Source organism: Xiphias gladius, chromosome 16 (assembly GCF_016859285.1).
Source record: "Xiphias gladius isolate SHS-SW01 ecotype Sanya breed wild chromosome 16, ASM1685928v1, whole genome shotgun sequence".
In the NCBI taxonomy this organism is placed as follows: domain Eukaryota; kingdom Metazoa; phylum Chordata; class Actinopteri; order Istiophoriformes; family Xiphiidae; genus Xiphias; species Xiphias gladius.
The window spans coordinates 20,897,203-20,921,721 of NC_053415.1; the positions used below are offsets into that span (position 1 = coordinate 20,897,203).

General features: G+C 39.2%; 1 protein-coding gene across 6 annotated transcripts in view; it reads left to right on the forward strand.

Moving 5' to 3' along the window:
* The window catches only part of usp9 (ubiquitin specific peptidase 9), a 38,396-nt gene that overhangs the window by 834 nt on the left and 13,043 nt on the right, over window positions 1-24,519 (forward strand). For 4 of the 6 annotated variants that reach the window (XM_040149305.1, XM_040149309.1, XM_040149307.1 and 1 more), the window contains exons 2-30: window positions 4,503-4,771; window positions 7,526-7,671; window positions 8,091-8,170; window positions 9,186-9,298; window positions 11,709-11,927; window positions 12,829-12,944; window positions 13,093-13,344; window positions 13,482-13,617; window positions 13,715-13,867; window positions 14,264-14,368; window positions 14,539-14,745; window positions 14,865-15,001; window positions 15,759-15,797; window positions 17,317-17,450; window positions 17,575-17,665; window positions 18,466-18,579; window positions 18,694-18,922; window positions 19,582-19,677; window positions 19,870-20,081; window positions 20,449-20,689; window positions 20,961-21,110; window positions 21,525-21,645; window positions 21,762-21,892; window positions 22,284-22,562; window positions 22,694-22,819; window positions 23,149-23,286; window positions 23,646-23,812; window positions 23,978-24,086; window positions 24,239-24,385. In XM_040149305.1, the coding sequence (XP_040005239.1) occupies window positions 4,670-4,771; window positions 7,526-7,671; window positions 8,091-8,170; window positions 9,186-9,298; window positions 11,709-11,927; window positions 12,829-12,944; window positions 13,093-13,344; window positions 13,482-13,617; window positions 13,715-13,867; window positions 14,264-14,368; window positions 14,539-14,745; window positions 14,865-15,001; window positions 15,759-15,797; window positions 17,317-17,450; window positions 17,575-17,665; window positions 18,466-18,579; window positions 18,694-18,922; window positions 19,582-19,677; window positions 19,870-20,081; window positions 20,449-20,689; window positions 20,961-21,110; window positions 21,525-21,645; window positions 21,762-21,892; window positions 22,284-22,562; window positions 22,694-22,819; window positions 23,149-23,286; window positions 23,646-23,812; window positions 23,978-24,086; window positions 24,239-24,385 (4,290 nt within the window). In that variant the 5' untranslated portion in view covers window positions 4,503-4,669. The remainder of the gene's footprint in view (window positions 1-4,502; window positions 4,772-7,525; window positions 7,672-8,090; window positions 8,171-9,185; window positions 9,299-11,708; window positions 11,928-12,828; window positions 12,945-13,092; window positions 13,345-13,481; window positions 13,618-13,714; window positions 13,868-14,263; window positions 14,369-14,538; window positions 14,746-14,864; window positions 15,002-15,758; window positions 15,798-17,316; window positions 17,451-17,574; window positions 17,666-18,465; window positions 18,580-18,693; window positions 18,923-19,581; window positions 19,678-19,869; window positions 20,082-20,448; window positions 20,690-20,960; window positions 21,111-21,524; window positions 21,646-21,761; window positions 21,893-22,283; window positions 22,563-22,693; window positions 22,820-23,148; window positions 23,287-23,645; window positions 23,813-23,977; window positions 24,087-24,238; window positions 24,386-24,519) is intronic. The other 2 variants (XM_040149310.1, XM_040149311.1) reach the window with 1 other exon arrangement.

A 24,519-nucleotide genomic window follows, 5' to 3' on the forward strand; every position in this document is an offset into this window, starting at 1 on the left:
TTTCACTTGGGCTTCCAAGATTTTATTTTCAGTTTGTTTTCGCTTAGTTATAAGTTAGCGTCTGACAATACAGGTCAGAACACTCAGTTAAATTTCAGGAAATAGACGACTCCCCTGTCACTAACATATTTAACGTTATCTAAGATAGCCAGCTAGGTTAACTTATTTTGAACGCTGAGATGGCTGCAAAGCGACGACAAGCTTAATCGCACATTGTTCGTGTTATATATAGGAAAACTAATTAGTTGTCGAGTCATATCAGCAAGCCGCTTGTCAAAATAGAAACGTTAGCTAAATGCATCTTCGGGTATTTACTCGCACGTAAGCTAACGGCTACCTAACATCAACTGTTTATCTGGGTTGCTTCTCGTTAGCACGATCGATGCTCAACATAGTTGGTCAGCAATAACGCCAGGGGAAGCGGTGCTGAGATCGATAATGATTTTAGTCATCAGCCAAACTCTCTGTGTACTTTATATCGTGAGTTATGTAGCCAATGTTTGCTGGGCAAGTATAATTTAAGGCCCGACCGTATAATGAGGCCTGTACGTCTCAGCGCAGTGGGCTTTGGACGAGGCCTTCACTGCTCTGCTGTCTGGGCGGATTGCCTTGCAGGCTAACCTAACGTTAGTTGTTGCAGCTAGCTAACAGCAGGCGTTAACTAACTAAACCAGCTGTTAACTGCGGTTGAGGTGCTAGTTTGTAATCATAGTTACGTAATGTCACCATGTACTGTAGATGCACCTGCACTGTCTAATTTTGATGATGTTCCTCGGCAGCACTCACATTATTACATGACCGATTTCACCGTCCATAAAATGGGTTTTAAATACTTCTAACATTAACATTTCAAAGCCGGTTCAGTCCAAAAGGCCGCAGTTGTACCTAGCTTAACGTTTGTCCTAATAGCATCTGTTGTTATCGTATATGTGTCACTTCTTTTTTTACACTGTTGATGAGACATATCAATATGTTTTTTGTGCGTCATGAAAGTAATCCATGCTATACCCCCATTGATAGATAGTTAGTTTTTGAGTGGCTTTACTGATTATAGCTCTATATGCATGATGTGACATTTCGTTCCCAGCAAGCCAAAGACACTCGCCAGATCTTGCCTATAATAATCACTGTAATGTACTGTCTGTAGTGACAGCTGCAGCCTTACTTGCTGATGGTGAAGCAAGTGTCACTAGCCACCTGTAAAATAGGAAATGATTTGGTTTCACTACCCTTAAACTAAGAAAACACTTTAACAGGAGATAAACCAAACATAGGTTTTAACCGTTTATTTCACCGAAATTGTATCTCATAAGAAATGAATGGCTACTCACTAAATAGACTTACGATCACCAAAAGTCAAATCAGCGAATTTAGTACGCCAATGTTAACTTGGAGTTAGCCAGATGCTTGAAAGACATACTGTTGGCTTTAGCTTTAACAACCATTATTGCTCTCCAAGAGAGCCTAACAGCAGCATTTATTGTTCTTTATGTTTATACTCTCAAGTTTTGCGTTGTCTTATTTGTATCTCAAAATTTTGCATGTTGTAATCCAAGCAATCTACTTCAGTTCTCTTCTTATTTTCAGTCAATTGTTTATCTGGATAACTATTATAAACTATTATAAAGTCTGCACAGATGACTTAGTGGAGATGGGCTTTTAGAAAGTAAGATCATAAAAACTCATCAGCTCTGTCCTGGAGCTTGGTTAGACATTGCATTCTGATTGTCAACTTCACTGAAGCTTTCAGTTTGTTAAGTAACATAGAGAATGTCTTGATTTTTTTTTTTTTTTTTTTTTTAACTGTTTTGTTTTAAAACCATCAAGTCATATTTCCTTCCCTTTATAATGCTCTGTACCTTATTGTCTTTGATCACAGCAATCGCTGTGGAGGAGGATTCTGTTGTCAGTGCCAGTCTGTAAAAGTCACTTTCCCACCTTGAATTGAAAAATCGTATAAATTAAAAACAACACTGACTCTGTAACCTAAGTATTAATTTTATTGACAGAAGACTGAAAGGTGTGGTGTTGTTTGCCTTGACAGAGGAACACAATATAATTGGCAAGCATCATATTGAATCCCATCATGTGACATTGAGTTTGCATTCTGTTAATTTTTATTTTCCAGCATATCACGTGATTTTTAACAGCTGTGATTGATTTGATTGATGTGCAGTGGTAAGTTTTGGACATTGTAAGAAACAAGAACTAATAAATAACCCCTAGTTGCTTATTTTATAATAGTATTGGACTGCTAATATGAAGGCATGTGTGCTAATGTACTTGCCCAACAGTTTATCCGTAGATCTTTCATTGTACTATAATTTTATGTGGCTGCCACTCTCTTGAAACAATAACACTCTATTAGTTTTATTTCTGCGCCTTTTCGGAAGCTGAAAAATTAATATACTTTAAAAAGCTGAGGTGTGAAGCTTTTGCAGGATGAAGTTACCTTCACAAAATATATATTAATTTTCAGCATTTGTTGTTGATCAGACTGTCAAGTGCCCTTGCCAAGTGCTAAATTGGCTGACTATATCATGTTTCACTGACTGACATACTAACATGGAAAGGCAAATTCCTTGGTCTTATTTTCTTAGTTCTATCCATCATTCCCATTGGTAATGATAACATTGCACTCGAAAAGTTAATGACTGAGATCTGGAAATGCCAAGACATCACTTAAAAGAAGTCAGACAGGGCAAGGGCAGTTGAACAATCATAGAGGCTTTTTTTAACTATTAGTTTTTGATATTTTATCTTTTATTTGACGGAGACAGACAGACCTGGGGAGAGAGAGACTCCCAGCAGAGAGTTGCATGCTGGTGCATGGAGCATGCATGTCATGCAACAAAGGTTTCTCAGCCAGAATAAAACCATGGCAGTTGCGGTTATTTGGTGTTCCCCATAACCATAAGGCTACTAGGATGCCCCAATCACGCAAGTTTAAGAAGTATTTGGAATAGAAATTGATATGCAAACTGTATTGCCCAAACTTTCTGTGGTAAACATCCTTCACAATTTAGAGACCAACTTCCTGGCTTAAGTTTGAATTGCCATAATTAGCACGGCTATACGTGCGCACACAGTTTTTCTTTGCACAGAGGGAATGTTACTGACATTACAGGTTTTACCTCCAAATAAAGTGGTTTAGATAATCTGGCCAATCTAATGGCTTGTTTTTAATAGTCTGCTTGCTTCTTGCCCCAGTGGACTGGAGCATCTAGCAATGTCCCCATTTTTCCAGATCTCAGCAATTACTTTGCCAAGCACAATTTTTGGTTGTGATTAACAGAATTAGCGAAGCCTAAGGTATCAAAAGAAGAGAACAAATTAGTATTCTTAGAGACAAATTTGTGAAACTGGGCAATATAAACAAAACTGACTTGACTAGAAATTGTGAATGGTTGTTCAGAGACTGTTTAAGGTGTTTTGTTATAATGGTGGTAATAATCACTCTTAAATTAGCATAGTCTACAACTAGGGATGCATGTTAATTTGGCGCCAATCAGAATTAGATAATATAAATTACTAATGACTAAGTTAGTAGTATTTCAATATGCCGGAGAAAATTATCAGAATAAATGTAAAACAGTGTTTCAACGTCAGACTCCTTTATGACTGCCCTATCGCCACCATGCATACCTAAGACTGTATGTACACATCTGGCCTCACCCAAATTTTAGATGGTGCTGTTGACTGTGGTGGGACTTCAAATGGATTCATGCACGCAGTACCATGTGGCTGCTAGTTCATAATTGTGTTCGACTGTTGGGGCCCTGTATTAGCATGATGGAACAGAATTTCAGCATTAAAATGAAAACACAATACTGTTGATATAGAGGTGCCACTTATCTCAAGGCATCTCATCCAATTTTGTGGCTGCTGTGACAAAAAACGTAGTGGGACATAAGACGTGAGAAGGTTGGGGCAGCATTATTATTGTAAGGCTAGAGGGACTGATAGTGGCATCAGCCATTCCAGTGTTGTCTCTAGGTTTGCAAATTCATTTGGTGTCTGTAAGAGATGTTAAAGTGTATGTTAGTAATATCATTTGAACTTTGAAACTTCTCTGTGGTAATTTACAAAAGCACGCAGGTGCGGGAGATATACCTAGAATTATAATGTAAAACAATGCAGTTGCTGGCACTGTCGGGTGTAATAAAGCTGTAATGACTCAGAAAGAAAATTTGGATCTACACTGGATATTCAGAATCAAATGACATTTAAATCAGTGATCCATATCAGCCATTCAAAGCCTGGCCGCAGCATCTTAATTCATAACACATTTAGTCAGTCACTGAACACAGATCTTTTGTCTGGTAGCTTGTAAGAGAAAGTTATTAACTAACAAGCAGAACCCAGTTCAGAATAAGTTGAGTTAGATGGTAATTTTAGCAATATAAGATTATAGCATCTGTTAACCTATTTTGCTTGTGTATTACAAGTAACTTAACCAGTCAGCTGATAATTCTGACCTTTACCCCTCTTCCTGGGTCCAGGTTATGCAATGGTCTCAGCGGCACATCCAGATCTCCAGGTGCTTGTGTCCCTTTCTCGTGTGTTCGGGCTCTCTTCCCTCTGCTCTACAGCTGAGGTGGCTGTGATTTCCCTCCTGGCCAGCGCTCCCTAAGAGGCCAAGATTGCCAAGATCTGCCCTGTGGCGAGCATGACGGCCACCACGCGTGGCTCTCCGGTGGGGGGCAATGATAGTCAGGGCCAGGGCCAGGCACCTGATGCTCAGAGCCAACCTCCACTGCCACAGAACCAGGTCAGCATCATCTTTCCAGCTATTACTCACCAAGACTCCACTGTTTCTTGTCCATTGTGTTGAATATTTTTTATCTTGTCTTCCTTTTAGCAAACACTTTAATCCATACGTCGTCTTGTATTTGCTTTAAATGAAATTGCATTACACTTCCTTTCAAACTGTAGACACGTATTTAAATTAACCTGTGATGGTAGAAGGGACGGTGTGTTTTTAACATTTTCCTTTTTGTTAGTTCAGACACTGCAGCATAGTTTTTTAACAGATATTGCTCGTACCTAACCACACACAGATGCCCAAGGGGACGAAAAGGGAGGGGAGGAGGGAGCGGAAAAGAGGGAGAAAGAGTGTGAAGGCGAGGCATCAATGAACAGAGCCTCTTGAGTGATGGATAAAGAGTGTGTGTGTGTGTGTGTGTGTGTGTGTGTGTGTGTGTGTGTGTGTGTGTGTCTGTCTTAGTGCGTGTGCATGTGCACGCCTGTGTTGGTTAGAGATGAGCCGTGGTAAGACGTGAGAGGCAAGCTGCCTATGTAGGTCAGCCAAGCAGAAGGAGCCTTCACCACACACCCCCACATTTCATATTTTTCAGCTATGCATCTCTTTTGCCTAAGTGTATCCCTATTTTACTCTCCCATACACAGCTGCTCACACAACCACTGATGTTCACACTCATTAGATGAGAAAAGAAAAAGAGAAGTGAATGGTAGCACTGGTTCTTAAATACACATTCATAAATTAAATTGTTGCGTTTATTTCTCTAACAGTCTTCCTTCCAAAATTTCTATTTGACAGCACCGTAACAGTGACACCCACATACTAACAAATTTATATTTTTAAAACAACCATGTCAGCTCTCAGTTTTTGTTTCCTCTAGGTAGATAAAGATGAAAAGAGAATTGATCTGTATGGCCAATACTATGAGAATGAGGATTTGAATGGCTTTGTTTATAGTCCTTTCAGGAGAGACACCTGCCTGTTTATACCTGCATGCATGTACCCTTAGGGACTAGAACAATAGAAACCCTACCCCCATAAAAGAAGCAATCCTTGCCTTTTCATTGGCATATGTAACTATAGAAAAAAGTATACAGTTTGTATGTGAACAGTAACACAATTTTTCGTAATTTTGCCTCTTTACACCACCATAAAGGATTTGAAACAAAGCCATCAACATGATTTGAAGTGTACATTTTTAGCTTTAATTCAGGGGGTTTAATAAAAATATCGCATTAACCCTTTAGGAATTATAGCCATTTTTATGCATAGTCCCTCTATTTTCAGAGGCTCAAAACTGATTGGACAAACTATCATAATTATAAGGATTATTTGTATTACTTGGGTGAAAATGCTTTGCAGTCAATGCTGAGTTTCCTTCCTTGAGATTCTTTGCCAGGCCTTTACTGCATCTGTCCTCAGTTGCTGCTTGTTTGTGGTTCTTTGTACGTTCAGTTTTGTCCTCAGTAGGTGAAACACATGCTCAGTTGGGTTGAGGTCAGGTGACTGACTTGGGCATTGAAGAATATTCCATTTCTTTGCCTTGAGAAGGTCTCGGGTAGCTTTCGCAGTATGTTTTGGCTCATTATTCATATGTACTCAGAAGCACTGTCTTATCAGTTTTGGCTGAATCTGAGCAGACAGTATAGCCCTATACACTTCAGAGTACACCCTGCTACTTCTATCAGCAGTCACATCATCAATAAACCCAAGTGACCCAGTTCCATTGGCAGCCATACATGCCCATTCCAAAACACTGCCTCCACCATGTTTGACAGATGATGTGGGCTGCTTTGGATCATTAGCCGTTCCTTTCCTTCTTCATACTCTTCTCTTCCTATCATCACCCGAGTTCATCTTGGTTTCATCTGTCCAAAGAATCTTGTCCTAGAACTGGGCAGGCCTGTTTACATGTTTTCTCGCAAAGTCTAATCTGGCCTTTCTGTTGTTGAGTGTTACCAGTGGTTTGCACTTTGTGGTAAACCCTCTGTATTTACATTCATGAAGGTGTCTCTTGATTGTATACATTGACAATGATGCAAGAATGTTCTTGACCTAACTAGATGTTTTGAAGAGGCAGCCCAACTGAAAATGCGTTTTGCTTCCTGTTTGGCCATAGATTTGCGTAATTTATGCAAGAAAACGTGGCCATTGATAAAGTTTACAGTCATTCTTTTGGAGACCTACTGAGGCATTCTGGTGCATCAAGATTGGAGCGCATTCAGGCTGTTGTTTTTATTTATTTATTTATTTATTTATTTTTTGGTGGATTGATAACGGCTACATACAGCCAGGTCTGATACAGATCCTTTGTTTGCTCCAGGTACACCGGTGATCAAAAATACCAATTTGTGCTCCATTAAAACACTACAATCACAAAACCTTGATAGCATGCGACAAGAGGAGCGCAAAAATTAAATAAACAGCAGCCTGGAGTATAATGAGTGTGTATAATGAGCATTACAGCTTAATGGGAACCTCTATTCTCACCATAAACTTATAGTCTTGCTTGTTTATGAATTGAATAAAGACTATTGCTATCAAAGCACTCAGTAAAGTATTAATTTTTCTATTACTTTACATTGTGCAGATATTTTAGTTAAATTACATTTTCCAGGTACAAATTTTTTTTTCCAACAATTCACCCTACACAGGATGCACAAAATGTTTACTTTTATCTGTGCAAGAATGCATATTTGGTTGTATGATACATCCACAGAGAGCAGGAGGCATTCTGACTTTGGTAGTGTGTGATTTTTATAGACATCATCTCCTAACTCATCTAATGAGAACTCTCCAGTCAGCCCACCAGATGAGCAGGGCCAGGGGGATGGGCCTCCTCAGCTGGAAGAGGAGGAGCCCGCCTTCCCTCACACTGACCTAGCCAAGCTGGATGACATGATCAACAGGTATTTTGCCCACATGCTGACACAGAGTCTACATACTAGGTCGCCCCTAATTCAGTGGTAGGACATTTAACAATTTCTAAACTTGCCAGACATTCCCTTTTTTTTTTTTTTAATACATTATTTTATTCCAGACTTCTCTTTCTTTACCTTCCTACCCTGTATGTTTACAAAATTTGTGATAAGCTCAAAATTTTCACTCTAGTATAAATGTTATCAAATCAGGCTTAGGCATCTCCACTTCAGTTCACTACTCCCAATTGACTTTGTAGGCCCCCTTTTTAAATTTGCATTGCATTCAGTCTGATTACATCACACAGGGATAGTGCTAAACAGCAAGGTAAACTGAGCTCCTTGGAGTGCAGGTAGACATTATCCATGCATTTTACACACGTTTTTTCTTTTTTTTTTTTTTTTTAAAGGCCTCGTTGGGTTGTTCCAGTTTTGCCAAAAGGAGAGTTAGAAGTCCTCTTGGAAGCTGCTATAGACCTGAGTAAAAAAGGTAGGAATATACAGAATGTTCTTTTGTGTCTGAGATTGTTTCTGTCATTCACATCCTATAGGCAGTGCTTTTTTAGCCTAATCATGCTGTGCGGATTGTTAATCATCACAAATTAAAGAGAACAGGGCCACAACTAATGATCATTTTCATTTTTAATTAATTTGTTGAATATTTTATCAATTTTTTTGATTGATCGTTCGGACTGTTCTAATCAGAAAAGAGGAATATCTCACCACCTGTTCCAGAGCCCAATGTGCTTTTTTCAAATAGCAATTATTGTTGGTCCATAGTAGTGTAACACATCAAACAAAGATACAAAGAATTTACAATGATATAAAACAGAGACAAGCAACAAATGCTCAGATTTTAGAAACTGGAACCAACAAATATTTACCCCTCAGCTTCATAAATAACTGAAACGATCGGTAGATTTTAAAAATAGTTGGTTCATTTTATATCCATTGAGATTAATAGATTAATTGACTAAACATTTCACCACTAAAGTCAAGCCTTTTTCCACCCTATTCTTCCCTCTGTACTGAACCAAATACACATAACCTTTTACTATACATAATTTTGTTGTTGGATCACAGGAATACATTTTTGGTAACAGATTACCTCCCTCATGTCAGTGTCTAAATTGTGGCTTTACCCTGTTTATTATGCTCAGACTGTCGAAACATTTTCTTGAAAAGATTAAATGTTCTCTGAATTGACTAGTAACCACAGCAGAATAGGCCCTACCTAGGCAATTTATGTATTGAAACCTTCATGAATGATATCCACAATTTTATCTTTAATGTCCTTGTATTTAGTCTTAAAAAGTTATTTTAGATAACTGAATATACCTTTCTGATAACTGCAGATAACTGTAGACAACCTGTGTTTTGTCTTTTGCTTTGTACTTCGTTCATGCTCTTAAGGCTGAATGTTTTTACAAATGAGTGCCTTTCATTTCACATTGTAGCACATTTTTATACGAATGCTATTAAATGAGGGATGTCTGTCTTTGCAGGACTGGATGTGAAGTGTGAGGCATGTCAGAGGTTTTTCCGAGATGGTCTGACCATCTCCTTCACAAAGATACTGACAGACGAGGCAGTCAGTGGCTGGAAGTTTGAGATTCATGTGAGTCTTCATTTTTGCTGTGTATTTTAGTATATAAAACAATAGCTTCTTTAAGCCAAGGGATCCAATCTAACAGTCCACCCACCCAGGCTTTTGAGGAAGTATTTGATGTTTTCTAATAAAATAATCAACCCATAACTGAACTTCAGATTCTATGAAAGGAAAAATGGCTAGTATATCTAACACACAAAAAAAGCTCAATTTTAGAGTAAAACCTGCCCTGACAAAGGATAACTGTCTTGGAAATTTGACCCAATTTTCAGTTCGCACAGAGTACAAACTACTATTCTGCACTGGTTTAAATGGAGGGGATTAAAGTTATGAAAGGGTGACAAAAATCTATATTATTGTCAAGTGGCATGAGTAAACATAGTCATCTTAGCTTTATTTATTGTTTGACATCTTCGCCCATTGGATGTATACATTGTTCAGACTGGGGTCTTGCCTGTAAAGTTTTCTGTTTAGTTTTCGTAGAATTGAGGGAAAGAGGCAACACCGGGAGTGATCAATGATCTTTTTGTTAAAAGTAGCTGAGACTGGCTTGTTGTGCTGTATTAAGGATTTTCTTTCTTTGGGACCTTTTCATAAACCAGTGAGAAAGACAAGGAAGTAAAGGAACAAAATGTCTGTTTCTCCTGACACATTTACTTAAAATTTTCTAACCTAGTCAACATTAATTTATCTAATCTTATTTTAGTACATTACACAGGATTGTACCTTATTTTTCATGATCCACAGCTGCTCTGATTATTCTTATTAATAACTCAAAAAGTTAAGAAGGAAACCAGATTCTTGTAAACTACATGACTGAAGTCTGTATAAGCTTCTCTGGACTTCTATGATGCGTCAGTCCCATATTGATTACTCATATCTGGTTCCAGCTTCCATTCCGGAGGAATAGGGGATTTAGTAAAGATGTGATTAGAAAGAGTTTTTATGCCTCTGCGTCGGCAACAGCCATGGATGGAGGCATTATGTTTTTCGAGTTGTCCATCCGTCCGCCCATCCCATTCTCATTAACACGATATCTCAGAAACGCCCTGTGGGAATTTCTTCAAATTTAGCACAAATGTTCAATTGGACTCAAGGGTGAAATATTAGAATTTGGTGGTCAAAGGTCAAAGGTCAAGGTTACTGTGACCTCACAAAACACGTTTTTGGCCATAATTCAAGAATTAATATGCTAATTATGCAAAAATACCCTTAATGCCTATTTATTATATTCCTTCAAAGTCCTCACTACATATATCACAGATCGCTGGATGGCCATGGATGTAAACTGCAACTTGACCGTTTGGCAGAGGCATATAACCGTGAATTGTAGTTATTTGTTTCTCTGGATATCTGATTTTTTTCAAATCAAACATGTTGATGTGAGATGTCAGTAAAGGCACCAAAATTTTAGTCTTATAATTAAAATGTGAGACTTGACAGGAAGTATAATTCAGGATTTTGTTGGTTGGCTTGATTGATTGATTGATTGGGTAACTGGGAAGTAGCCATGAACAATATAGTGTTTCTCATATCTCCAGGTACAGTGTATTCATGAAATGGTATCAGTTATAACGTTCAGTTTTTAGCAACCAAAGTAACAAAACCCAATAGCACATCATAGTTCTATGCCTTGACCCAGATGGTTGAATCAGATTCAACTAAACTTAACTTTTTGAGTTCATATTTGGTTACAGCCCTAATATGTGTATGTTTAAAGTTGTGGCATATGGCTGACCCCCTTTTTTTTTATTTGTGCAAAAAAGTAATCAAGATAAATACCTTATATTTTATCAGACATTTCTATTGCATTATAAGGAAAATTCTGTCATATTAATGTATTTTGAGAAGAGCTTCCATTCTCTCCCAACCTGTTTTTAACACACTGGGCCCGTGAAATAAACCCTAAAGCAGCAGAAAAGTGGAGCATCTGGCTGATGTGCTAGCATGAGCTTTCTAACTTATTTTGCTTACTCTTGGTTCGATGGTAGCAGTTTTGTATGTTCAACATTGCAGCCACCTCTTAGATTTCCACATCTGTCAGCTGTTTAGGTTGGCATTGACTCAGTGTAGTTCAATTTATTTGAGTCTTGTCAAGAAACAGTGTTTCTGCAATTCTTTTCAACTGGCAAAATGAGCAGATACATGTACTATAGATGTGCACTGTTCTGTACAATGTGTGTTGGGGATGCATAGCAATTCAGTACAAATTAGATGATGTTTATTTATGAACCTTTCTGTAATAAGTCAAATTATATATGGGTCACCCAAGCAATACTAATGTGTGTTTTTAAAAAAAAAAAAAAAAAAAAAAAGGTGCATCTTCAGGTCAAAATGCAAGATTATTTTCATTAAGCTTTCCTCAGGGAGGACATTTTTAATATGTCACTTTTTTCTACCCGAAAACCTTGCTTCACAGAGGTGTATCATCAATAACACACACCGGTTGGTGGAGTTGTGTGTGGCCAAGCTCTCTCAGGACTGGTTCCCTCTACTTGAGCTGCTGGCCATGGCCACCAACCCTCACTGCAAATTCCACATCTACAATGGCACACGGCCCTCTGAGACCGTCCCTGCTGGAGCACAGCTGGCTGATGATGAACTCTTTGCCCGACCACCAGACCCACGATCTCCTAAGGTGAATCACTGCAACTGTTGACTAATGTTCAACTGTTTTTTAGGTTAATAAGAATCTTTCCTCCTCCATGCTTACAACTTGCCAGGTTTTAACTTTTTCTCTTACATCCTGTGGTTAGATGAATGTTAGAATTATGTCTTTTAAGAGTCTAGATTGTGCAAGATATTATGTTCTAAATGTATTTTTGTTACATGATTAATATTTTAAAAATCATGTTGTCAGAAAGAATCATGCCGAAAACAGAATGTTTTATTCCTCCAGAGGACAGTCAGCCTGTCTTTCTTTGTCATAGACGAAATCCATAGATTGGCATTTTAGTCTTACCCTGAGGGCCCTTGTGAGACAAAGACATTCCCTCTGTGGAGTGGCCTGATAGTGAAAAATATGGAACTCGCAGTCCATAAAGCACTTAATGCTTGTGTCAGAAAGGAGATTGTATAAAAGAGAAGGTGGATACACAAGAGAATAGGAATTTTACAGTGAAAGAGTGATGAACACAGCGTGGGCATGGGGTCAGTATGAACAGTACTGCAGCAGTGGTTGCCTGTCTGCCTCTGTTGGCAGGGGGCCCAGGACTACTTAGAGTTCCACTATTAAGTCAGATTTTGCCACAGTTTGTCTTTTTCTTTTTTCAAAGTTGACATCCAATCAGTCAATCCTAAATATTTAGCTGTAGTGAAAACTTTCAAAAGCTTTAAATTATTTATCGGCAAAAAAAGAGCAGTGGCATTTTTGGTTAAGCAGAGCTCTTTAAAATCTCTCCCTATCCCCCTTTAACACTGTCTCTTCCTCATGGCCTGGAATCTCACATTCAGATGAGACACAATTGGGGAAAAACTTGGAAATTATTTAATTTTTAAAAACTTTTTAAATCGTTTTCTCTCTTGTTTCTTATTCACAGGGCTGGTTGGTGGACTTAATAAACAAATTTGGCACGTTAAACGGGTTTCAAATGTTGCACGATCGCTTTATGAGCGGCCAAGCACTGAACGTCCAGATCATCGCTGCACTTATCAAGTGAGACTGTTATTTAATGAAAATGCACCATATTCTATGCTACGTCAATGGGCTTTCCTTAACGTTTTATGGGATGTCAGAGTGCTCTCTGTGTAGTGATCATGTTACAAGTGTTCGTTAGCTGATTTTTGTGTTCTCTTCATTACAGACCTTTTGGCCAGTGTTATGAGTTCCTCACATTGCACACGGTAAAGAAGTACTTCCTTCCAGTCATCGAAATGGTTCCCCAGTTTCTAGAGAATCTCACAGATGAGGAGCTGAAGAAAGAGGCCAAGAATGAAGCCAAAAACGACGCACTGTCCATGATAATCAAGTCTCTGAAGAATCTGGCTTCTCGTGTACCAGGGCAGGAAGAGACCGTGAAGAACTTAGAGATTTTTAGGTTAAAAATGATTCTTAGGTGAGTAAAAAAATCATATCTTTACGTAATTCTTTTAATAAAATCAAGGTTTTCGTTCAAACTTAAGTACTGTTATCATCACACACATTTAATATGACTTGATGTTTATTAAATTAACTCTCAATGTTTATCACCAGGTTATTGCAAATTTCTTCTTTCAACGGCAAAATGAATGCACTAAATGAAGTTAACAAGGTGATCTCCAGTGTGTCCTACTACACTCATCGGCATAACCCTGAAGAGGAAGAATGGCTGACTGCAGAGCGCATGGCGGTAAACTCACCTCACCTTTCCTTTTGTTCTGGCCATCAAAAATTTCTCTATCCGTAAAATTCACTTCTCCTTTCTCTGTCGCTTCATACTTCCTCAGGAGTGGATCCAGCAGAACCACATCCTGTCCATTGTGCTCAGGGACAGTTTGCACCAGCCACAGTATGTCGAGAAACTGGAGAAGATCCTTCGCTTCGTTATCAAAGAGAAAGCTCTTACAATGCAGGATCTGGACAACATCTGGGCTGCACAGGTACACTGCAAATAACAACAGTTTTAGAATTTTTCTAATGATGATTTTATCGGTCTGTTAAGTGACAAAGAGTTCTGTTCTTACCAAATATTACATAACAGTAATGTAATTTGTTACTTTCCATTATATAGTCTGAGTATGCTGTTGTATAATATTGAGTATTGGTGTATTTTCATTTGATCAATGCCCATAACACATGTTGTATTCTTCATAATACAACAATGAAGCACTGCTACTTGACTAATTGTGATGAGACATAACACAACATGACTTAGGTGCTTGATTCTGTTGTTTTGTCATACAATGTAGGGACAAACTACATCATCACGACATCTGGTGGTGTATTGAGTATTTTGTGAACCCAACAGTCAGGTTGTTGTCTCTGTACATCTGCAGGCTGGTAAGCATGAGGCCATTGTGAAGAATGTCCATGACCTCCTGGCCAAGCTGGCATGGGACTTCTCACCTGAGCAGCTTGATCACCTTTTTGACTGTTTCAAGGTGAGTAAAAATTGTAATAATCCATCACAGATTATGAAGGCTTTTAGTACTCAATATACTGTCTATATTGGTTCTGGCTTAATGACATGGCAGCTGAATTCTTACATTACAACAACGTACTGTTGTACCCACTATTTTAACCTCTGGACTTGGTTCTTCGTCTTGTGCAGGCAAGCTGGACCAATGCCAGCAAGAAGCAGCGTGAAAAATTGCTGGAACTTATCCGACGCTTGGCTGAGGATGATAAAGATGGTGTGATGGCCCACAAGGTCCTCAACCTGCTGTGGAACCTGGCACACAGCGATGATGTGCCTGTAGACATCATGGACCAGGCTCTTAGTGCTCACATCAAGATACTGGATTACAGTTGCTCACAGGTATATGCTGGGGTCTTGTTATTGAATATGTTTAAAGGCAAATGGCATGCAAAATAACAGACAGACAACAACATCTTATTAAACTCCAAATACTGAGCAGGTTTAATTTTCACACACAGGACAGAGACACGCAGAAAATCCAGTGGATAGATCGCTTCATAGAGGAACTACGAACCAATGACAAATGGGTGATCCCGGCCCTGAAGCAAATCAGAGAAATCTGTAGCCTCTTTGGAGAAGCTCCTCAAAACCTTAGGTAAGGTCATGGTAAAAAATCTATTTTATATTGCAGGAACACATACAGGATGATTCCAGTGTTGGCAAGTAAGAAGCATTTATTTGGTTCAGTTTTAAGGTGTTTTATTCTGAATTTTTAATATTTATTTTGTCCATAATGCATGAACACCCATTAGAAAAACAGCAAGACTTTTAATTGTTTTGACCATCTGTCATTCCTGACATTTATCACATTTGCACACAAGCTGAGGCATGTCAACTCTTATGCTGAGTGCCCAGCACATTAGGTTCGCCAGAAATGTAGTGTCATACTATTATAAAATAACATGAAAAATTTCTTTATTATTATCCAGGTGCACTAATTAACCACCAGTGATAACCAACGAGGTTGGGCAGCACACCAAAAATTCACTACATTTTCTTAGTGATATTAAAAATCTCTCACTGAACCAAACTATTCTCTCAACTACCAGACTTTGACTTCTTGTTTTGGTATGTACTGATAGCATGTCCTACTTTGTGTGGTCATCAGATATCCCCTTAAACCAAGAATTACAGGGGGCTGGCCCCCTTTTTTTTTTTTTTTTTTAACCAGGCTCTACAACCCGTGCAAATAAAGGCATTAATTTGACATTATAATGGAAATCTGTGAAATTACTGTAAGATCGGTTTTAGATCATCTTGTTCATCATTAATCGTAAATTGATTGATTTGAAGTAGTGTTTTTTTATAGTCACTGTAGAAAATATGTAGTATACATGCCTGTTGTTTTTCAGAAAGAAAATGCCAATTAACATACAAACGAACTTAGTGGGGTAAGTTGAGTGCTAATTCCAGGGTTCTACCTATTTCTGTGTTACGTCAAGTCTAACTTTTGCTTTGACATGTTGATAATATATACTGTATAAAATGTAAATCTCTGCCATGAATCTGCTTAAGCAATTCTTTCTTGGGTTTCATCTCAAATGACTGATTTCTCATTCAGGCCCCTGTTCAAAGTCCTGCACATGTGTAGTTCAGTCAAGCAAGAGACAAGACTCAGACAAGATACTTTTATTCTAACTAATAGCCAAGCATGTAGCTCTAAATTTTGGGATGGTGCAGGGTAACATTAAATTATACCTTCCCTGCTCCTGATGTTGGAAACCTTGGCAGCCCAGTAGGCAAGTGTTTCCTCATCCATCACACTCTTTGTAGCACTTAAACTTAGGTTTAATAAATCGAAAATGAAGCCTGAAGTGAAACATAGATAATACTGTAGATCTATAAGACTAAAAGCTGTATCAACAATCATGTAATGAAAACATATTAATAGCTTCTAATCATTATGTTTATTCTTAGATCATTAGTTTTTATGTCATTTGATTTCATTATTAAACAGTATAATTAGAAAATGACTTGAGATGCAGTTGTTTGTTTTTTTTTTGTCTACATTGCATTTGCAGCAACAGTTCCAGGTTAGATAAAATCAAGGTCTGGTTACAAATTTTAAGATAATTCCCAAACAGTCTACGAGGTGTGGTTACATCATTTCTGAAGAGCAGACATCTCTGCGAAAACTCCATCCAATGACCATAATTTGGTGGGAGTTTCTCAGTACTGAACGCAAGCCATAGTGCATACACAGAATAGTCCTTTTAACTAGTCAGTTAAACTAAATGAAAGGTCCTTTGAGATGGAGCCCGATTCTTCCTGATGCCAGCTCTTTCAGCTCAAATCATTCAATGCAAAATATCAGGGATATTTCATGTCTTCGACCCACTTATGCAAATATGCATTCAGATTTTTGACTTGAGAAATTTAGTGTCCTTAGAATGTGTTAGGAGTTGTACTATTCAGCATAATGTAGCCACTTCTAATTAGTAAACTGGAGTCATTGGCTCCAGCAGTATTTTAATAAAAATGAGCCAATTCTTTCTTCGATAAAATTTTTATTGGTAATTCGATCCGGCTATGGCTATCAAAATTGACTTGGTCTTATTATGTTCTTGAGTTTGGTTTTCAAAGCCAAGAACATTCTTTTATGGGGAAACAAGGCAGGAAATGTCCTTTACTGATATGACCTCTTCCGCTGGTTATTCTATGACATGCATATACAGACACACACACACAAATACACCAAAAGCTGCTTTCTTTATGTCCCTGATAAAAACAAATGGGAAATCAGTCATGCTATGTTATTATTTTTTTTTTTTTTTAAATCAGAAATTGTGTTACTAAAGGTATTTCATGTCAGCTTCATTTACACTTTGTTTCCTAGTCTTTTGCTTCCCCACTTAATATCTGTTTTTGTCCCCCTTACATCCACCACTCCTCCTGCTGTTCTCTCTTCAGTCAAACCCAGAGAAGTCCTCATGTGTTTTACCGCCATGACCTGATCAACCAGCTACAGCATAATCATGCTCTGGTGACCCTGGTGGCCGAGAACCTCTCAGCCTACATGGAGACTATGAGGCAGTTCTCCAAAGGTACTTTGGCAAGGCCAGAAATGGCACCCTGAGTTAACTGGACATTTACTTTTCATAGATAAAGCAGTTGGATCAGGGAGGTGCACTGTCTGCAGTCTGACTGGTCAAATGTGTGCTTTTACAGAAGAACAAGCTGAGTTTGACCCCCAGACGGTCAGGCCAGGAAGCCGCTACAGCCATGTCCAGGAAGTACAGGAACGACTCAACTTCCTGAGGTACAACTTAACCTTAACCATCTCACACTCAAATATATCCAATCAACAAGTGTCTTATAATTTCCTGAAAGCTGAGACTACAAATAGGAATAGAAAGAGATGAAATGTAAAAACCTTCATTATCAGGCATATTCTGCCTTTTAAAAATTGCCACGCTCTGAGTTAAGTGGGGGAAGAATCTCTCATAATGTGTTGGCTCACAGCAGCTATGATAAATTACCAATGCATTTCAACTAGATCCCCCCAATCACTATCATACCCGTTCAAAGACAAATTTGGTCAGTTATTGAACACTTGGTCTCATTCACTAGTAAGCCCATGTATGGTTGAAAAGGCATAAGCCAAAGTATAATTTTTTAAATGATTTTAAAAAAAAAATAAAAATAAAAAAAAAAGAGAGAGAGAGAAAAAAGTACACTGTTGTATATGAACAACACTTGGAAGCTGCTTGACAGTCCCTAGTTGGTTTTCATCTGTTTTGGTTCTATAACTTCATTGTCAAAATCAGGTATAATATTTATCTATTGTAATGTGTTGATACAGCACCAGGTCTTAAGGGTGATGAATGCAATATCGCCCTTATATGTCCAATCCCGCACAGTGTGCGGAAGCTATACAGTACATCCTCCAGACTTGTCTTTCAATGGTGGATAATTAGCGAAGAGCAAGTGCTACCCAGTGACTTCAGTTATGATGCAAGTCTGGGCCAAACTCTTGTGACCTTCACAAGTATGTTTCTCTAACCTTTAGGCCATAAGTGTCCACTATTGATTTTGTTTCTTGTTTTTTTTTTTTGTCAGGTTCCTGCTAAAGGACGGCCAGTTGTGGCTGTGTGCCCCTCAGGCCAAGCAGATCTGGAAGTGTCTGGCTGAGAATGCAGTGTTTCTCTGTGACCGTGAGGCCTGCTTCAAATGGTACTGTCTGATTTTATCTCCTCTTTCCTTTGGCTTGAATCAATTCCCTTACCCTTTGTTAATCAGCAGATATGTCTGGTCTGAAAGCTGTGCTACTTTCCTGCCATCCAATAGGTACTCCAAGCTGATGGGTGATGAGCCAGACCTGGACCCGGACATCAATAAGGACTTCTTTGAGAACAACGTTCTGCAGTTGGACCCATCTCTGCTGACAGAGAATGGCATGAAATGCTTTGAGAGGTTCTTCAAGGCTGTTAACTGCAGGGAGGGCAAGCTGGTAGCAAAGCGCAGGGCCTACATGATGGATGACCTGGAACTAATAGGCTTGGACTACCTCTGGAGGGTGAGGAGATTTGTTGCAACAGGCAAACAAAAGCGGATGTTTTTGTTTATTGGGGAGGCAGCCAATTTTTCTTCCCTTTCCAAAACTGAATATCTTAAAGACTGGAAATGATATCTCCATTTTAGTCGCTTTCAGGACCACTTAAATATCTGGAACTGACAGATGTTTGATTTTGAAAGTTTGTGGTTAGAAATTTTTTTCAGTTGGTGAGTATTGCACAGAGGGAGAGCAATATACTTTTTTGGCAAACACATTGGTCATATGTTTCAGTTGAAGTTCTGACTGTATGACCAGTTGCACTGTGTGTTCCTGTTCCCAACCTCAAGTGATTTGTTGGGCTCTTCTTGTACTCACACTCACACTGATATAAGGGTAGAGGCTTGGTTGCACATGTGAGCAACAGATGCTCTGTTTGTAAGTACTGTGAACTTGTCATTGTAGACTTAAGGTAGGTATTGCATTATCGACAAAGAAGCAGTTGTTCAGTTGGCAGAAGTATGACCGGCTGACTGGCATTATTCACATTTACTTGAGATCTTCTCTCCAGCCAGAGCTAATCTGGAGGATGAGGAGCTTCATTCATCTCATTTTTTAGCCTGAAAAAAAAGAGGATTTTTTTTCTTTTCTTTTTTTCAAAATCTATTTCTCCCTTCTCTCAGGTGGTAATTCAGGGAAGTGATGACATCGCCAGCCGAGCAATAGACCTGCTGAAAGAGATCTACACCAACCTCGGACCAAAACTACAAGTCAATCAGGTACAGGGACTGTTCTGTTCCAGAGCAGAAGTATAATGGGCTTTTGTTTGTTTTGTTTTTTTTCTCTTTTCTACAGAAAGTATTATTCCCAGCGTTAACGTCAATAAGTTTAATGTTTAGAGGTCAGTTCAAATAATTTGTTGTAATAACAAGGTGCTTGTCTTTATTGTTGTACCTGTTTCCTCCCTTTAGGTTGAAATTCATGAGGATTTCATCCAGTCATGTTTTGACCGTCTAAAGGCATCCTATGACACCCTGTGTGTGTTGGATGGAGACAAAGACAGCATCAACTGTGCTCGTCAGGAGGCCATCCGCATGGTGCGAGTTCTCACTGTGCTGAAAGAGTACATCAATGAGTGTGACAGTGACTACCATGAGGAGAGGACTATACTGCCTATGTCCAGGTACAATCACAATGAAACAGTGCTACATGTATCATGTCACTGTACATAACCTGTCTGAGGCTATTCACATGAAAATAGACCCCAAGTCACCAAAGGTACCTTGCAGTATCATGATTTTCGATATGACAAAATGACAAGAATGAAGTAAATCAACATTATCACCAACCCAGGCACTGCAGTAACGGTTTTTACACATAGTATAATATAATTCGTGTAAATTACCTACTCAAAATGCAATAAATTGTTGCCTAACATAACTGAAAACCTCGTGTTTTCCCTTCTTAATGTTTTTGCTGTATTCACATTTAAACAAGGAAGCATGTTTTTACTGTTTCAAATAAATCTCTTTATTCAATGTCTCTTGCAGAGCGTTCCGTGGGAAGCATATCACATTGATCGTACGCTTCCCCAACCAGGGGCGTCAGGTGGATGACCTGGATATCTGGTCGCACACCAATGATACAATTGGCTCAGTTCGGCGTTGCATCCTAACCAGGATCAAAGCTAATGCTGCACATACCAAAATAGAGCTCTTTATTGGTGGAGAAGTTGTTGATCCAGCTGACGACAGGAAGCTGATTGGACAGCTCAATTTGAAGGACAAAACGGTGAGAATGTACTATTCTCTAGCACTGAAAAAAATTGTTCTATTGAAGGTGATGTTTTTTTTTTTTTTAAATGTACATGCAATAAGTGCTTTTATTTTTACAGAACATTAATAATGCATTAAAATAATATGATCCTGACCGTTGTGTCCACATCAAAATTAAGATTTTGAGGCCACAATGAATGTGTGTGTCGAACTCAAGTGCGCAGCGGTTTGTTTTCCATACTTTAGATCAATACTTACTCAGGCTCCCTCTCGTGTTTTTTGTACAGTTGATCACGGCCAAGCTGACCCAGGTGAGTGCCAATATGCCCTCAAGCCCAGACAGCTCCTCTGACTCATCCACTGGCTCTCCTGGTAACCATGGCAACCACTACAGCGATGGGCCCAACCCAGAGGTGGAGAGCTGTCTTCCTGGTGTGGTGAGTTTACAGCACAGATACAGAATTAAAAGTATACACACATTTATTTCCATGTTACTTCAAAACAGCGATGATAACAATGGTTGAGTGATTCTTTAATTAGATAATTAATTGACAATGGGTGACGGATGTTGTGCATGAGAATGTTATTTTTGTGAGCCAGTTGTGTCAATTGACTCTATACCACACAGAGAAACCGAGAATCTGTAGCAATCCCTTGACAGTAATTTCTATGGATTCAAATTTCAAACAGTAATGTAATTTTTAAAAGTGAAAACTTCAATGTTGCTCACCCGTAAGGTTGACCACAGTGTTTATTGTTCTAACACTGAATGTACGACACAGCGGTGTGTCATAGTGTGGGGATCAGTGTGTAGACCGTAGTACTGTAACACCCTCGTCCATATTTTACAGATCATGTCGCTGCATCTGCGCTACATCTCCTTCCTGTGGCAGGTAGCTGACCTGGGCTGCAACCTCAACATGCCTCTGCTTAGAGATGGAGCTCGAGTTCTCATGAAACTCATGCCCCCAGGTATACATGCGCCTGCGCTTATATTGTTTTTTCAGCCAATTCACTCGAGGGAAACATCAACCCACACAAGCACACGCAGGCAATGTTGGCTCAGTGCCATGTTTTTGTATCCTCAGATAACACTACAGTGGAGAATCTGAGAGCTGTGTGTCTGGACCACGCTAAGCTTGGTGAGAACAGCCTCAGTCCTTCACTGGACTCGCGCTTCTTCGGCCCATCACCCTCACAAGTGCTCTACCTCATTGAGGTGAGTGTCAGTGTACCTTTGCATCCAAAGCTGTGATAATTATGTGCCCTGAGAACCACATTTTTTGCATTCGTAGCTTGACTAGCCTAACATATCGTAGTGTATTTTTGTGTTAATTGGTTTGTGAGTAGCAGTGCCACAAACCAAGTAGCAGTCATAACATATTACCCAAATGTGTTGTCAGTCTCACAAAGCAGGTTTACTAAATTAGCTGTATAACTACAGTGAGTAAAACATGGAATCCATGTGCCACAGTTCAGAGTTTTTGCTTATACTCAGCAACTATACCCAAATAACCAAATAATCCTGCTGTGTAAGACAAAGCCCATTGTTTCTGTCCAGTGTCTGTTGATCTATAAGATGGTTCACAGTATTCTTGCCCATGTTCCAGGTTGTGTATGCTTTGCTGATGCCAGCCAGTGCCACTCTGGGCGAGGATGCCAGTGACTTCCAGTACAACTTCTTGAAGAGTGGCGGGCTGCCCCTGGTGTTGAGCATGCTCACACGGAACAACTTCCTCCCATCAGCAGATATGGAGACGCGGCGTGGGGCTTACCTCAATGCGCTGAAGATTGCCAAGCTCCTCCTGACTGCTGTGGGCTTTGGACACGTGAAGGCTGTGGCTGAGGCCTGCCAGCCCAACGCGGAGGGAAATATTCCTGTCTCTCCGGTTAGGCCACACACATAACTTGCACAGAGACATACCTGTATAACTAGTTCCACAGTAGTTGACTGCAATATTTCTACTGACATGTCTTCATATTTCTCCACACTTCATCACCTGCCCTGCATTGTCTAAAGATTAACCAGGCCACTCATGACCAGGCCCTGGTCCTCCAGAGTGCTCTGCAAAACATCCCTAACCCTGCCTCAGAATGCATGTTGCGCAACGTAGCTATCCGCCTGGCCCAGCAGATTTCTGATGAGGTAACACAAATTTTTAAGGGAATAGATTATGCGGGGGTTTGTAAGATACAAATACCCTGAACTATCAGTGGTAATGAATTCTCATGAATAGTTTTTATAGAGACTGTATGACAGGTAGTAATTTAAGGGTTAAAGTCTAAATAGATAAGCTGGTAATGAAGGTAGATACCCACTCTTGAAAATTTGATATTTAATGTATGTTGGTTGTATGTAAGGTTGAGAAGAGGATTGTAAGAAATATAAGTTCCAACAAACACTGGATGAGTGGATGAAATCTATTTGTGGTACTGTTTGTAATAATAGATTTTATGGGACTATTTTTTCACCAGAATTTCTTCCAGGCATCAAAGTACATCCCAGACATTTGTGTGATCCGCGCGGTACAGAAAATAGTGTGGGCATCGGGCTGTGGTACAGTGCAGCTTGTCTTCAGTTCCAATGAAGAAATCAGCAAAATATATGAGAAGGTAAATGTTCAGTTGCCTTTGAATGTTTGTTTGTGAGAGATTCTTGTTTAAATTTTGTTGAATGTAGTTCAAGTATTTTAGAAAACATCAGAAGATCACATTAGATTGATGGTTGACTTCCACAATGAAATAAAGTCCCTGTTACACATCAGTCAATAATGGATATGCAGACCGTTATATAACCTAAGAGGCAGGACAGTAAAAGCTCAGTTCCAAAAGGTCCTAAGTTAAAAGCAAGGCAAAACCAAAAGAGCAAGAGCCCTTGATGGGTTTAGTGGATTCAAATGATTAGCAATTTAAAAATGGCAATGCTGTATGTATTTTTTCATAATAATGTTCATCTTTCTTTTTCTTGTTAGACAAATGCAGCTAAGGAGCCAGATGGGGAAGATGAGCAGGTGTGCTGCGAGGCACTGGAAGTGATGACACTGTGTTTTGCTCTGATGCCCACGGCTTTGGACACACTCAGTAAGGAGAAGGCTTGGCAGACCTTCATCATAGACTTGCTGCTACACTGCCATAGCAAGTAAGTATACCAGAATGCTTTCCAAACAACTGCTGAAGCATAGATGAACAGATTGAAACAGAGGAACAAAGGCTTCAGATAATGAGCATCCATCCTCGTTATCTGTAGCCTTTTATAGCTTTGACTGAGTATAATGATACTGATGTTGTTATCGTTCTTTGATAGATCTGTTCGTCAGATGGCTCAGGAGCAGTTTTTCCTGATGGCAACTAGGTGCTGTATGGGCCACCGACCCCTCCTCTTCTTTATCACCCTCCTATTCACTGTGCTAGGGGTGAGTGACTATATGCCTTTTGTTCTTAAAGACCAACATTTGTATCTACTTCTTTAATTATTTGCATTATAATGCATTAGCATAGTGCCCGATACCTTAACAGTTAACTGTTTATAGGATCCTAATTTTAAATTGTCCATGTCTGTGTCCAGAGTACAGCCAAGGAGCGAGCCAAACATGCTGGGGACTACTTCACTTTGCTCAGACATCTGCTGAACTATGCCTATAACAGCAACATCAACCTGCCAAATGCTGAGGTGCTGCTCAACAATGAGATTGACTGGCTGAAACGGATAAGGGTAACACTGCTCATTAATCATATGTTCATGACCTGTTTTTAATATTGTAAATATTTAGTCCAATATGTTGCAATATGCCCACTAAAAAAGACAATTTGAGTTTACGTATTATGCCCTCAGTTGTGTGTGGCAGA